This window comes from Atractosteus spatula, chromosome 2, assembly GCF_055471065.1.
Source record: "Atractosteus spatula isolate fAtrSpa1 chromosome 2, fAtrSpa1.hap1, whole genome shotgun sequence".
NCBI classification, from domain to species: Eukaryota; Metazoa; Chordata; class Actinopteri; order Semionotiformes; family Lepisosteidae; genus Atractosteus; species Atractosteus spatula.
Genome location: NC_142707.1, coordinates 45,378,927 through 45,394,822, shown reverse-complemented (window position 1 = coordinate 45,394,822; position 15,896 = coordinate 45,378,927). Strand labels below are relative to the sequence as shown.

At 37.2% G+C, this 15,896-nt stretch overlaps 1 protein-coding gene across 1 annotated transcript; it reads right to left on the bottom strand.

The window, feature by feature from the left end:
* Positions 1–7,278: 7,278 nt before the first annotated feature.
* Positions 7,279–14,471, bottom strand: nr2e1 (nuclear receptor subfamily 2, group E, member 1). The gene is made up of 9 exons (XM_088936122.1): positions 14,414–14,471; positions 13,739–13,884; positions 12,748–12,835; positions 11,331–11,566; positions 10,778–10,924; positions 10,183–10,279; positions 9,657–9,806; positions 8,849–8,954; positions 7,279–8,406 (listed from the first exon to the last, which is right to left on the bottom strand). The coding sequence occupies exons 1-9, from the start codon at positions 14,469–14,471 to the stop codon at positions 8,244–8,246; spliced, it is 1,191 nt and encodes a 396-aa protein (XP_088792248.1). The 3' UTR covers positions 7,279–8,243.
* Positions 14,472–15,896: the final 1,425 nt, after the last annotated feature.

The window sequence follows — 15,896 nt, the reverse complement described above, 5'->3', positions numbered from 1 at the left end:
TCAGGACCTCAGTTTTGCATCTCATCCAAAAGACAGCACTTGTTTTACAGTATAGTGTCCCCATCATTATACTGGGGCATTAGGACCCACATGGACCACAGGGTAAACACCCCCTGCTGGCCTCACTAACACCTCTTCCAGCAGCAACCTTAGTTTTTCCCAGGAGGTCTCCCATCCAGGTACTGGCCAGGCTCACACCTGCTGAGCTTCAGTGGGTTGCCAATTGTAAGTTGCAGGGTGACATGGCTGCTGGTGCAAGTGGTTCTGAAACATAAAACTCAATCTGCTTTTTTAGTTTTTAAACAATTATGTTATCGCACCATTTCTGAAACAGTTTTCAAACTATTAACTGCTACCACATCACCAGATCTGCTTCATAGTAAAAGGAAGTTGGTTAATGTTAAGCAAAAGACATGAGTGTGTTCATAAGGCTCAGAAGATTAAATTATTGAAAATAATAAACAAGGGGTATTATATATTGCATGATGTCAGAATCTATGAATGTTATTTTGGCATTATTTGAATAAAACCAAATATTTAAATAATACAAAAAATTGTATTATTTGTGTTTTTTCCTGTTTTGGTCAATATATACAGTGCCCGACAGACCATACCCCCAATTAAATAAATCGAGGTTAAAAAAAAAATAATGTCTCTTGCATAGTAAAAAATATTTTAAAAAACATTGCAGCCGTGCTTTGCACAGAGCAATGTCATATTTGTCAGAATTAATTGAATTCCAGAAAACAAAAGTCACATTTATTTGCACCTTTAAAAAAAATCCATCAAAGTCACATCTCCATAGCATCCATCTCTCTTTATGTGCAATGGAAGCCTGAAACTATGCAGTATATAGAGGCCTCCAAAAGTTTCTAGGAAGGGATACAGAACTGATTCAGCAGCAGTGTGCATCATTATGGTTCAGCCAGAGACCTCTTTGAAGACTGCAGGCGAATGGCCAATGACCTCGACAAGTTGATGGGTGGCTAAAGAAGTCATCAATAAGCTGAATCTGGCACTTTCCTCTGTAGTGTTCGTTATTAAGACATTTAAGGCTATTCGCAAAGTGGCCACCCTGCTAGGAAGAGAGCTCAAGTCTATCTTGCCACCTCAGGCTGTGAAAGAAGTGGTTTGGGTGGCATCTCTGCATCCAAAGGCAAACGTTGTCTAAAATGCACACCACCATCTTCCAAAATACAAAGTGTGTAAAATGCAAAATCACAAAACAGGACTCCTATTTGCCAAACTATATCAGAATTCCAGCAGGAAACCATGCCTTATGGCCAGATGAAATTAAACTTTTTGAAAAGACTCACCAGTGTTGTGAATATGAAAATGGTTAAGATAAGTTTAGGACACCTTCATGTCCAAAATGTGAGGAGAGAGCAGAGTCTATTGTGTTTAAGACAGCATTTGCATCGATGGGTCCTAGTGCTTTAACATGTACCAGGACATTTCGGTGAAACACCCAGTTCCATCTTCCAGGAAACTCAGTAGCTAAAAAATGGACAGTCCAGCTTGATCCAAAGTATACACCCAAATCGATAAAAGACAAATTTACTGCACCATCAATAAATGTTCATGACGTAGTCTCCAGACCTCAATCCAAGTGGCCATTTGTGATTCTAACTCAAAATGGCAGCTCACTAATGGAAAGTGAAGTGGGACAAATAAATATTGCACATACCCAGCTATTCAATATGGTTACTTATCCTCACTTTGGAAAATATTAAAGCAGCCACTGCGGCAACTTATTTCTTTCCCAGGACTTACACTGACAAACACACACCATAAAACTGGACAAACAAGTCAACTTCTGTTGCATATCAAAGGACAGAGCAAACAGAAATCATAAAACAGGACAAGACCTGCAGGCAACAAGACAAGCAAAACATCTTCTGTTATATATCAAAGGAAAGAACAAGAAGTAATTTCATATCAAACAACAGGAGAAGCACTCAGACTGTGAAACTGTGAAACAGACTCCTTTCCAAGCCTGAATAAGAGTTGGGAACCCTTTGCAGTGTGTCTGTTGTGTGGGGCAGACCCAACATGCGTTGCTGTATAAAAACTATATCTGCTCAATCAAAACTATATCTGTACAAGACTGTGTCCTGCTCCTTCAATGAAGAACTTCCCACAACAGAAAGGAAAGGGTTTGAAGGACCTAGAGTAATTCTCTTTGGAGGAATGGTCAAATATCTCCCCCTCTGAAGTGCCACAACCCCACAGCACTTTACAGGAGGCATCGTGTCAGTTTAATCCCTGCCAGAAGAGGATTTACAAAACACTTATTACAGAGGTGTGAATAAATGTGAGCCTCATTTTATTGGACTTGATGATTTATGACAAATATGACATGGTTCAAAGCTTTTGATGTTAGTTTTGAAATTGCTCTCTTCAATGCTATTGATGTCACGGTTTTGAGCTTACCTCATTCTTAGCATTTTGCAGTAAAACTATCCAATCCATAAATTGTTCTATGATGTTTTGTAACTTCTTCATGGAGAATGTGTAGCCTTTATGTGTTTACTACAGGAATACCGTATTGATTTATATACACAGGCATTTAAATTTAAGTGTGATAAAATCCTTTAAAAAATCTGCATTTATTATTTAACGTAGATGATAGCCTTCATGGGATCTGTAATAATTTTGTCCTACACACATAATACATAGTGAATGAAGCCCTTCATTGATATGCAGAGCTAGTCTATGAGAAAAGATGATATCACCAAAATGTAATAACATTCTATGAAGGGTCTTGGCTACAGTCTTGTGCCTGGACAGTATTTTTAGTTCACATGCTCATAATGTCATAATGAAGCACAAGTGAGCTAAATGTGAGTTTTTTTGTGAAAAATAATTAAAAAGCAGAAAGCATGTTTCTCAGAAGTAGCTGGGCGCTGCTTTCTGGTGAGAACAATATTTCTCAGCATGCTTGTCTGCTGTCCTCTTTCCTCTTTTGTGTTCACAATGGGAACTGTGTTGACCTAACTGGGGAGTGAATGTGAAACTCCGTTGGTTGTTGAAATGAAGTGGGGCTTTGATTTCTTCACTGGTTTTAAGTTGCTGTGAATCAGCCCAATATTAATCATGCTGGATTTTCCAAGCTTTTTACTTTTAGATGCAATATTCATTATTCATTATGATGTTTTTAGTGACCGTATTGTATATCTTATAGTCCTATCTAGTTGCCTGTTTCGTTCCATGTTAAGCTATTTTAATACCTTTTTACAGACACACCTAAGTGAAAATATTTAGATCAACTTCAAATCGTATGAAAAGATATAGATGTGAACAAACTTGTTTTTCATATTTATTTCTATAGTATTTTAAACATTTTCATTACATTTTTATTGGATTTTTATTCTAATGTTTTTTTCAAGTTAAATATAAGGTATTTATATATTAATTGTGCTCCAACACAAATATTTTGCCAATGGGAATTTTATGCTGTCATTTCGCTGTCATTTATGTGGTGTTTTTCTTTTTTTCATTCTTATGCTTTTTAAGCTGACCCCTCAAAGGAACAGAGAGAAATCAGTTTGTTTCACTCATCTGGTTGATTGGACCACGTTGCTCAAAGGCATTCACAGTGCCTTTTCTTGAATGCCTGGCTGTTTATTCCGTATGGCCGAAATTCTAAGAATAAACAAGTTCTTCCTTTACGCCATGCTCAGGCTACACATTCACACTCTGGAGATGCAACTCCACAATTAAACACATTAGATGGAGGTAGGAGGTAGGAGGACTTTTTACGTCCTTTTTATGCTGCCGTGATTGTGAAAGTGTTGTTTTGTTTTCTTGGTATTAGCACCACTTTTGAAAAGTAATTCTGAACAGATGTTTTGTTGGGTTATGTTAGGTAACATCCACGTAAGAATATTCAAATGATTTTAAATGGAAAATTATTGTCATCATCATCATCATTTCCTAACGGCTTACTCCTTGTGAGAGTCGCAATGGTAACAGGCTGAGCAGAACAGACCAGACTTTCTGTTCCCCAGCAACAGTCTCCAGCTCCTCATGGGGGACTCCCAGGTGCTCCCAGGCTAGCTGAGAGATATAATCCCTCCAGTCTGTCCTGGATCTGCCCCTAACCCTAACCCTCTTCCCAATGGGTCATGCACAGTACACCTCCAGTGGGATGCTCCCATCCTCACCAGATGCTCGAACCACCTCAGCCGGCTCCTCCCAATATGGAGGAGCAGCTACTCTACTCCAAGGTCTTCCCAGATAGCTGAGCTCCTCACCCTGTCATGGAGAGTAAGCCCAGCAGCCCTACAGAGAAACCTCACTTCCTCCTTGAGGATAGAGAATTTTGTTTTTGTTCTGTCAATAAAACTAGTATAATGATATTGGATAAAGTTGTCATTTTCATTATAGTAAGAAAACTTAAGTAATTGTTGTGTGAAAGCTAAGTAAATTATCATTTCACAGAGCATTGTACTGTACATAGAACATTTTAATTAGCATTAAATTTGTAGACTTGTATTGTAATTATATAACACAAGCCACTTTTTATTAGATTATATAGATGTTCCAAACACAACAAGCTTCCAGCTGTGCATGTGGCCTTGTTTATTAATGTTACATTAGAAAACCCCTCCTTGTGAACATTCAGTTGTGTTGACTCTAGTGAGAATGAAGATTAAGACAGCCATCAGATTTGATAATTAAGTTTATTGTGGAGGTTTTTGTCTGTGAAATCATTCCATCATTTGTAAACTCATTTCTGGCAAACTCATATGTAGTGTGTGTCATATGGTCCATTCAGGGCACCTCTTCCTACCAACATTATCAATAACAGGTACAGTACATCTTTAACTTGAAAGCAAGGTGTTGTACGGATTGGCAGAGGCAATAATAATACTTCTCTGTTCAATAATGTCAGCATTTCTTTAGGTTAGACTACACTTTGACACTTTAGCAGAGCAGACAGAGAAATTGGTCCCAGAATGAAGTAGAAAAGTTTCAGTAAGCATTGCCTTGCGGGGACGAGCTTTATTGCATTTGAAAGAGTCAGGGATTACACTGACATTGTTGCTTTAAGAATAGAACTACTGATGTCAAAATGTGGTCAGCAGAGAACTGTGTAATGTAGCTCTAGGACTGCCATTGGTGCCAGGTCATACTGCACATTGCACTACCATTACCTAAAGAAGTGCCCTTCTTTTAGTCCAATCTCAGTGAAACATTTGTGTTCCTGTACTGTGATAGAATGAGTAAATTGGGATTCATGTGAGAGCTCTTTGCCAGTACTAGAGGGTTGTAGTCCATGTTGTTGGTTGCAGCCAAGTAACAGCTCATTGTGCCTGTAAATGGATCTCTGTGATGCCCAATTGTGTTAGCAACCACAGTTGTTAACTACCCTAGACTGTTCCTCAGTCACTCCAAGATTGGTAGAAATGGTTGATCAGTTGTGGATCCATCAAACCCCTGTGTTTCCTGGAGTTTAGTGGTCAAACATGAATGCCCCAGTGATGTTGTGTTACAATATTCCTGCTAGCAATATTCCCAGAAGAATAAAAGCAGTGTCCTGATGTGTGTAAGCATCAGGCCTTTGCAAATGTAACCTCATCAAGAACAGATAACACCGCATTTAACAATTTTTTGGCATTTTGCATTCAAGAAATAAGAGCACAAAAATGGGTGCTGTAACATTTTTACCATACATTGTATAGCACTACCTCTTTATAACCAAAAGGGTTGGCATTGCACAAATGTAATATCTGTGGCTGTTTGCTTTCTGAAGTGTTTCAGGCCCAATAACTTAATTTCTATCTGTATCCCCAGCTCATGCCTTTTGTTTGAAGGTTAAGACAAGGTAGTGTGGGTTCATAGCTTACAGGATTTTTCAGATCTCGATCACAACGACCTCCAAAATAAAGGTCCCTCCCCAGTCAAAAATCAAAACCAAGAGCTAGGAGCTGGGAGGTAGCATATCTGTTCACTATGTACTGTCTGGGGAATTAACATGTATCAGTTATGTTTTGTTGTTACTGGTTTGGTGAAGATTCCTATCACGTTAATTAGATAGAATGTGTTTTATTCAGTTTGTCCAGCCAATAAATCCTATAACAGGGTCCTAGTGGATGTTTGTACTGTAGGTATCAGTCAAAAACTTTTTTTTTTTTCTGGAGGTGTGCAGTTGAATAGATTGAAAGTTAGTGGGAAATTTTCACTATACTGCCAATGCACAGATCTTGTGAAAATGAAGCAGAGGATTATTTGAAACTATCTTATCTCTTTTAACTTTGAAAAAAGAGAACATTTTATTTGTATGACAAATGATATACAACAAGTGTTCTGTGCCCCCAAGTAAGGTTCACAAAGGCTCATGCAAAGGAAAACACTATCATTTAAATACATTGTTCTTCTTTAGGAATTTTTAAAATGTGGCTACAAATTATTTCCTTCCCTGGACTGGTCGTACATTGTGGTCAATAATATTTTTTCCAAATATTTTAAATAAGAAATGCTGTAGTTTACTAAGAGCTGTATTTGGATTCCTGAAGCACAATTTGACAACGTAATCCAAGTACAATACATACAGTATAACAAGGTACAAGTACGTATGAAGTTAAATTTTCTATATTTTGCCTATATTTTATTGCTCCTGTGGCCTATCATAAAATAAATGTAGCAGTACTTATTAGACTACTTAAATGGACGGACTTACAATATTTGGATTACATATTGTACCTCTTTTCATTTTTGTATAATTTTTGAAGAGGAGAAGAAAATAGATACACTGAATACTTTCGGGTTAATTAGCCATTTGAAATGTACAATTAATTTTGCTGTGCCTTTTGATGTAGCTGTTTTATTCGCTGTATTATCTATTATCATCTTTCTTCAGTTCATCCTTCATTTTGAAGCCCTTAATTCTGTTAAAAAACACTCAAAGGCTTGGGAAGTGGTTTGTTGAATAAGTTCCTTCATGGTTTTGAGTACTGTACTGTGCTACAGAAAGTACCCATTTATAAACAGGTAGCTTCCACGACTTTATCAGTTTCAGACACATCCCGTATAATATCTCATTTTAAATGTAACTGTCCTTATCTTGATTCGTTTCAAACCTAGCCTCCTCTAGACTTAAATTCCAAGGTGAAAACACGAACTTATATGTAAAAATAATTGTATTTAAATATTTTAAAATATGGTCATTTCTTTTTGAAATATTTTAAATAATTGAAGAACACAAACAAAAAGTAAAAGTAAGTAAAAGTAAAAAAGTAAGTAAGTAAAAAACCGCGGTACATCCAATTGAATATTATTTATTCTAATAATATATATCAGTACAACTTTCACAAAATTAAAACTTCACTTTTTACAACAGGAAAAATTATACATTCTATAAAAAATCCAAGTGCTGAATGTTTCGATGTTAGTGTCTACTTTACAGAACAAGAGTTTCAACGCCGCCAGAACAGAAACGAGAAGGCGGTAATTCCGCGGTCCTTTAGAAAACAAGTTCTTACTTTCGCCAGCAGCAGCCTTATCGGCCGAGTTTATACACTCAAACTCTGCACACGCAAGGACCGAAAAGAGCGAGAGCTCCGAAGTCAAGCCTGTCCTCAAAATATCTGTATAAATCCCTGCGCGCCGAGAAGCAGGTCTCCGTGGGGTCAGCCCGCGCCCTCAAGGTGTCGTGGCCTTTGGTTTCAGCACTGTGTCAGGGACAGCGACAACCAGTCTCGACCACTTTCTCATCCGTTTGGTTTCTTCTGCGAATTACAGACTGCACACTGCAAACATACACTGATCGTAAAGCTCACGTCTTTGAGACGCAACATCCTACTATAAACAGCTAACGATTACACACCTTCGATTAGAGTAACCCCGCAGGCTACTTGAAAGTATAAACCTTTACATCCGCAGATACTCGAAGACTAAACGTAAACCGTAAAAGCGCAGTTACAGTACAATCAAGATCCTTGAATTATCTTTTAAGTCGAAGCAAGATGCTTTTAGAAAGTAGACGTCATAAAATCGTGTCCTGTTTTGATTCTTTGTTTTGTCCGACAGAACCCCTTCCCCAGTTTCTGCTTCAGGACGGATATGCGGTGCTTGGCTGGAGAGGTGTTTTTCAAATTCTGGCAGGTTAGTTTTTTAACGTGCTCTAACATTGTTCCTTGGTGGTTCAGCATTCTCTTTAAATAGTGCCGAGCGAAAAGAGATATCACGATTCAAACGGTTATCGGGAGACATGAGCCCCCCCGTAAAAAAGTTCGCATTTAGATGTCACTGGATTTGTACATGTCGGAAAGAAGTCGTGTTATCGGCACATTTCCAATAGTTTTCTTAAAAAACACTTCTTCGATCGTTGAAGGACTCACTGATCGCAAAGCAGGCAGAAGTAAGAGTAGTTTTCCGAAACGACATGGCTGGGTGGGATACCTAAAACATAAACACACAAACAAAAGTTTCTGGTTTGTTGTAAAGACAAAGGATGTGAAGTTGTGACTTTTAATATGAAGAACAGGCTCAACAGTCTCGCTGGATAAGTTAATGGTTACAAAACTGATACAACCAGTATCCATATCTACACCCTTTCTGCTCCCCCGACACAAACATACAGAGAAAACGTAACGCAACATTTTGGTTTCGTTTTTCTCACTTTCCATTACATGAAGGGTTCTTACGCAGTAAAGTGGACAGTGAGGCGGATGGGATTTTTTTTTGTATGTTTTAAAATAAAAAAATCACAAAAATAAAGAGGACAATATTTTTTACCTGGAGAACCCGTCATACATACGACCCATCTTTTCCCCATCTCACACAAAACCCCTGACGAACACATGCCGTTTTCCAATAGGGAAAATTATTTGTTTTTATTTACCTGGTGTGGATGTAACTGTTGAGTGTCAGTTGCGCTTCGTCCTGCAGGGCTGCAATAGCCGCAGCGTTGCGGAAACTCCTCAGTTCTGAACCGCTGTGAGTGGGCACTGCAACACCACACAGCGCAACAGGTCAGAGAGCGGGTTCGACTGTTTTCTGAACTCGCACAAAACTTAGTAACTCCTGACAAACACACGCCGTTTTTCCAGAGGGGAAATGTTTGGGGTTTTTTTTATCTAGGATTGCCAAAAATATTGGTTCTGGGTCAATTCTTACCCTCATTATGAGCTTCACTTGAGTCGAGTTTGTAGGAATACATAAAAATATAATGGGAACGAACCCACAGATCCGGGGGAAACAAGGTTGGATTAAAGTGAAAGGGCACGGCCACGCAACACGAGTTGTGAATGGGTTTTCATAGGAGAAGTTAATTAGAAGAAAAAGTCGAGAATAATATAGTAATTGATATTCACTTGTCTACTTGTTCTAGAACCGGAATAACGTTACCCGAATTCCTTAGAAAACAGCTCTGAATTACTAACGTGAAGGCGGTAAATATGTATCATAAAGGCCGGAATTAACTGAAAATATTTTTTAAGGATTTTCATTGGCTATGGTATAAATAATTAAAGAATTCATTCATTTCATTCTGTAACTATATTTTTCTGTGGCTATAAAGAAACTTATGTGTAAAAAATTAAATTAAAAATGCAATGTTCTCTTTAAAACAATATCGGGAAATACACCAAATGGGCTGTTGGGACATTCAGCTTTCCCCTTGCGAAAACCTCTCAGCCATATATACTCACCAGCTTTAAAAGTGACAATGCACTTCAAACAGGCAAATTCAGTTGCATCTAGTCGCAGCTGTCGGAACCTGGCGACAACTTCTTGAAGAGCTTGTATTTCTGAAATAATTTTATTTAATCTCTGGGATTCTGTGTTTTCTGTGTTCATGCCTTAGAATAAAACAACAACAAAGAGGATCAATCATCTCTCATTTTAAACCCATTTTCAAATTTTCATTTAAAAACTGCATTGCATCCAATTTTTAAAGGAAATCCACACACTCAACAACGCTCCACAATAAAAAAAACGTTACTGCCATTGCGTTGGCTATTTGCATTTAAATAACAATTAAAAAGCTGTAATGAATGCAACAAAATAACGTTATTTGCATTTAAATGTGATTTTATAAATGACAGGTACATTCTATTGTTCATTAGGAATGTGCTATTCTTTGTGTGTTTCCTTTTTAACAAAACATTTTAATGCTAATTATTTACACAAAAATATAAAAGTATGATTTTTATTGGAGTCTTTGACAGTACGTACCAGAAACGGCTAAGAGAGTGTTTGAATCAACTGGAATCGCCCACTGCGCTATGCCTAGAACAAACAGTTCTCTCCAGGCATCTTCTAATAAAATTAACTGCAAGGCAAATGATAATTCACAATCATATACGGAGCTCACAAAATTATATACAAACGCAATGTTGCTATGCAAAGGTGAAATGATTTCCGTATGTAAGAATAATATCTGAAATATTCAGATGTAAAATGTCATCACTTAAAAAAGTACGCTTTCCTATTGCTTCTAACAAGAGTAAACTTTGAACATTAATAACACATTATTTTTTCTTCTGCGGCTAAATGGTTTCTTAGAAGTGCATTATACTGCTATGTTTGATGTGAAAACAAAGTTAACCATCTTTGCCGCCGTTCCCAACGCATATTTTCAATAAAATCTTTAAAACATTGCTTATTGTTACGACGGGTATATCACTACTCCTACGTAGAATCAATGACAAATTATTTATATTAAACTGCAAATAATTTAAATCACCAAAAAGCAGTAATCCTTCAGACAAAGCTGTGTTTCTCGTTTACGACCAGGTAACTGTAGATAGTTCTCCACTTGAAATCCCACCTGGTCTTGCAAGGGCAATGTGGAGAATGCTGGGACACTTTTCGCCCATTTGATGCTCATGAACAGAAGTCGTGCAGCTGATTCGCAGACAGATTCCGTGGCCACCTCGTAAAGGTACATTGGTGTCCCATTGACTTCGTGTGGATACTGAAATGAAAAACATAGTAGCATATAGAGGCTGCACATTGCAACTGGCCAGCTCACCAACTTTTTAACGAGTAACGAGTAACGAGCAACATAATCACTTTATATAGTATCACTAGTATTACTACCAGTTACCTCGTGACTATTGAAACAAATGTATTTTTCTCTGTTTTTTTTAAATCTATCCATTATTATTTAATCCTGCAGTATACACTCTTCCGGAGCGCTGGAAAACAACTAACCGCTATTTCTGAAAGTTAATACATTTTTCAATAGTTGAGGTCAATGCGTCCATTTAATGTATAGATATAATGGGCGTACATGTCCATACACATATGGGCTGACTTCCACAGGTTCACAAAAAAAAAACACTGTGCGTTAAAACACAATGGCCGGACATTTCATTCACCTTTGGGGTGGGCTGAGCAAGCCCCACGATAGCCTGCCGTTCTGGGGTGGAGGAAACAGTGCCCAACTCGAGATTATGCGGCTCCAGTTGTGTAACCGCCGTGAAGAAAGCTGGCCCCGGGATGGACGAGGCGGGAAAGTGGGTAGACGCTCCATTCACCTCCTTGTGTCCTCTGAAATACAGAGCTACTTGTTTCCGGATGGTGGACGTCCTGGGTCCCCGTTCGTGTTGCACGGCTGAGAGTTAAAACAGATTAACGGGAAAAAAAACTTTAAAAAATAGATTACACAAAAAAATGCGCAAGAATAAAAGTTTCTAGCTGGCGTTCCGCCATGTGCGATACACTAAAAACGTTGTGAAATCAATTTGCTTCTCGTTTAAGATACAACGATGTATTTGGTAGACGCAAGACTCCGTCCAAAAAACTCTGCTTTTAATATAGCAGTATTGAAGGTATTTTCCTTTGCTGTTCGAAATGACGATTTAAACACAGAGATTGTAGCTGAACTTCCTCGTTAAAATGCTTAAAATTGTATGTAATTACATGCAATCACATACATATGTACCGTTATTTTCATGGTATGTACAGTCATATTACAATAAATTACAATGCAAAGTTTTTTTTTGAATTAATGGTAGAGATGGTACAAAAGACTGAAGAGAAAATATTAACGGTAAAGCGCAGTTACTGTATGTTGTACAAATTTAAACGTTTTTACATTTTTTGCTCTGCACAGAAGTTTATTCATTGCCAAAAAGAGGTCTTGCTCTTGCAGTGCCATATTGGAGTTTTCCTTTCCGTCGACGGTCTTCTAGATTCCTGACGTGATTTCTAAATGACAAATATCGATCCATTTTCCGCAGTAACTCCAGCTAAAATATAAAACCTTAGAGGTTTGTATTAAAATTTTGTGATGTAAATAAAATATTTCTGTATACGTTTTTGAGCCAATTATGGTATCACATAGGTAGGGTTATTCGAAGTAGATGAGCGCCAAGGCTCTCCGGTTGGGACTCACAGCAGGCCATCGATTAACTATCCATTGATACGATACGATACAGCCGTGAGAAAGGTCGTTCCTATTTGAGAATTCATTTTATTTCCCAGCAATGAAAGACGACCAAGCTCTTGTCCGGGAAATGTGATTATGCATAAGACTAAATATACGTATTCCACGCAATACCTCAGTTCGGAAATAGGCACTTCAATTGAAATATCGTGGAGCGTATCTTTGGCACAACTAAAGTTGTTTTCTTCTAAGGGATTAAACGCCTCTGTCTCAGATACACGTAAATTGCAGCTTTTGATCAGACTATACGCTTTCTGTAAATATTTGGGATTAATTATATTTGCCCTAACTCGGTATCAATAAAACCGCAGAAAGAACGGATGCTGGTTTAATGAAGCTTCATTTACCGTCTTTGTTCATGTTTACTTCAAGGCACTTTTTCAATCGGCAGGCTCTGCATTGATTTCTGTGCGTTTTATCCACAGGGCAGCCTCCCTACGACAGGGGAAACAGGTCATTATAATTAACGCAAAGGCTGTGTTAGAAAATTTGTTACAAACAAACATTATTAAAGTTAATTTTTTAACTTTATCCTTAAAGGATTATCTTTAATTTATCCAATTAAAACCAGATTATATGATGAATTAGATCAAAATAAAAGCTTAATCGCAGGATTTTTTTTTATTTCGCTATATTTAATTTGCTGTGATGGTCTCATAAATGAGAACAAATCTGTACGCTGTAAGACAACACTTTGATAATTATTTTTTTAACTTCCAAGAATTTCAATCCCCTGAGAAGTTGCGTGAGATCCCATTGGCCAATTTACTTAGCGTTACAAAGACGATATCAAGAGCCAAACTGTAGACAGCTGGTGTTATTTCAATGCTATATGACCTTAAGACGAAATATGCTCACCGAACGAAGACAAGGGTGCTTTGTATATTAATGCTAAAAAACCAAAAGAAGTTTCAAAAGGCATGATCATCATTAAAAGGGCGAGCTGGATATGCTTTTAACAGAGTGATTCAGCACCTAAGACAGCGCCACCTTCTTGTCCGCAGCCTGCATCGGCTGAGTTTTGAGAGTACTCTGTATTCCAAGCACTAAGAACAACTTCCCCCACTAAGGCTTAATATTGTACTTAAACGTGAATTCATACCGATTTAACAACAGCAGCTAAATGCGTTAACACCTTCAATAAAATGAAGAAAGGAATGCCTTTGTTGGGCTTTAATTAATGTAATTTAAGATTTTATAGTTCTAAGCAATACACTGTACTCATGCCTTTGTTAATACCCTTAAATAAATACCTGTTACATGGGTACATGAGGTTAGAAATTATATAAATATATATATGTTGACCCCAAGCGATTTAATTAAATTCAGAAAGAATACCTGATTGCCGGATTTGCAGACATAGGTTCTGTTCCTGCGGATGCTTCGCTTGAAAAATCCGGAACAGCCATCACAAGCATAAACGCCATAATGTTTGCCCGAACTCCTGTCTCCGCATACTTTACACGGAATGTCCAGAATACGACCTTACAAAAATAATACAGAAAAATATTTAAGAATAGAAAAGGCTATTTGCTTGTTTACTATACCGCATCTTTTAAATTAAAGCCGTAATTTTAGCGAAGAATTTTACACATCAAAGTTAAACACTATGCATTTTCTTCAAAACTGTTTAAACAATCTTGTAAATCTGCGTTTACAATGTAAATTAGCTGCTTAATGTTAAAGCTCACTTTGAAATATTAAAGAAAATCGATTTTTAATGCAGTCTTTGGGAGAACGTGTTTCCTAGGAAGGTTAAACTTGATATATTTAAGATGACGATCTCATACTGTATAGTGACAAAAGCCGTTCATGTAATTTGGAGTTTACGGAGATGAGTGTGGTAAACTTTAACGTCTTAAAACGCGGTATTAAAACTAAAAAAAAAAATGTTTACATGTATAGGTTATATGCAGGCAGACAAATAAAAAATATCGGGTGTGAAAGTTTCATACTCATCTTTCCAACCCTTTAAAAAAACAAAATTATAATAATTTGAATGATGTTCCTCACTTAACGTTCTGTCCATGGGAATGTCTCGAACTGTCGTTTGTATGGTAGCTAGCGTCATATTCCGGGACTCTAAAACAATGTTTCAGGGCAGACAATGGAGACATTAGAGAAAGTGTTAACTTAATGATTTTCCCATTGAAGCTCGTCTGACTGCCTGCATCTCGACAAGCTGCCAGCTCGCTTTATAATGAAACTCGACAGCTGCCTTATACAACAGGTCTATAGGCTTGGGGATTAGAGAGTGACATAGCAATCGGAATAATAGAAACGATTTCTGTTCACAAACTAAAAGGAGGCAAAATTGCTTATGCATATGAAGTAGGATAGATCATGAAGTTTTTTTTTACTTACGATGTTCACTGGTATGATAACTAACGTTGCTCAAGAATAATCATAATTTTAGCAATAATAACATTTTGGCGACTATGTAATTACAATGACATATTGCCACCTGCCTATTGATTTACCAGTGACCCGTCAAAAAGGGTAGCATGGGAATTCGGATATGGCCTGATCAAGACAGGGAAAAGCAATCGACTTTAGCTTGTGAGCTTTGCGGTTATCTGCCTGTAGTTTTGAACTTATTCCTGGCTAGCTGCACGTTACTTGTGCTTTGATTCACAACAGAAGTGACCGTACTTGATAATAAACATGTGGCATAATTAAACAGCGTTTGCTCTGTATATGCTTTTTAAAGAGCAGACGTACGCATATCAAAAACGTAAATACAAAAATGACAAGGAAGTTACACTGGTAGGGTTGTAGGCAATCCTTTGTTGTAAAATTTCTCTCTGGATTCCATAACCATTATTTGCTAAAAAAATAACACTTGTTGGACCCAGAAAGGGAAACACATTTTTTGTAGCTTTGTTCAATTTTGCTCAGGAAAAGAATTAATTCCATCTAAACTAAAGATCAACCTAAACAAACATTTGTAGTAATTGTATTTATGTTAAATAATATATTCGTATACTTAATTTAAAATGGAAAAATATTCTAAGATATGTATATTACTGACAAACTAATAAACTAGTTTTAAAGTGTTACGTTACCAAACGACTCCTTAATACAGACTGGTGCCTCTGAAAATAAGTTATATGTTAATTACATATTCTTTAATTCTTTACAGAAATGACAATTTTACCGCAGCTATTTCTGTTTCCAACACTTTCTTTTTCTGCGTTTATTCATACAGTACGTAAAAGACTGATTGAGCACATCTAATTGTTTACAATTTAGCTTAATTTTAAAAAGATAAAAACTGGAATCGACTGATTTCGTCTAGAGAAGACTAAAGTGAAATAAACCACAATTTTATTCAGCGAGGGAAAGCGTCTTTAACTTCTCTCTGCAGGGAGTCCCTAGCCACTCATTGTGTGTCATAATTGCTTAAAGATATATGGCATATTCTATTACTGTAATTACCATCAACCTCAGAGGCTGTTGAAAGACGTTAGCTTGAATTTGAGAGGCTGTGAGGAAC

Excerpts from the sequence above, each read along its gene's own strand:
- nr2e1 (XM_088936122.1), bottom strand. The coding sequence starts at position 14,471 with ATGACGCTAGCTACCATACAAACGACAGTTCGAGACATTCCCATGGAC. Across the intron at positions 12,836-13,738 it reads TCTGCAAATCCGGCAATCAG|GGAGGCTGCCCTGTGGATAA; the intron begins GTATTCTTTCTG and ends CCCCTGTCGTAG. Across the intron at positions 10,280-10,777 it reads CATTGCCCTTGCAAGACCAG|TTAATTTTATTAGAAGATGC; the intron begins GTGGGATTTCAA and ends TTTGCCTTGCAG.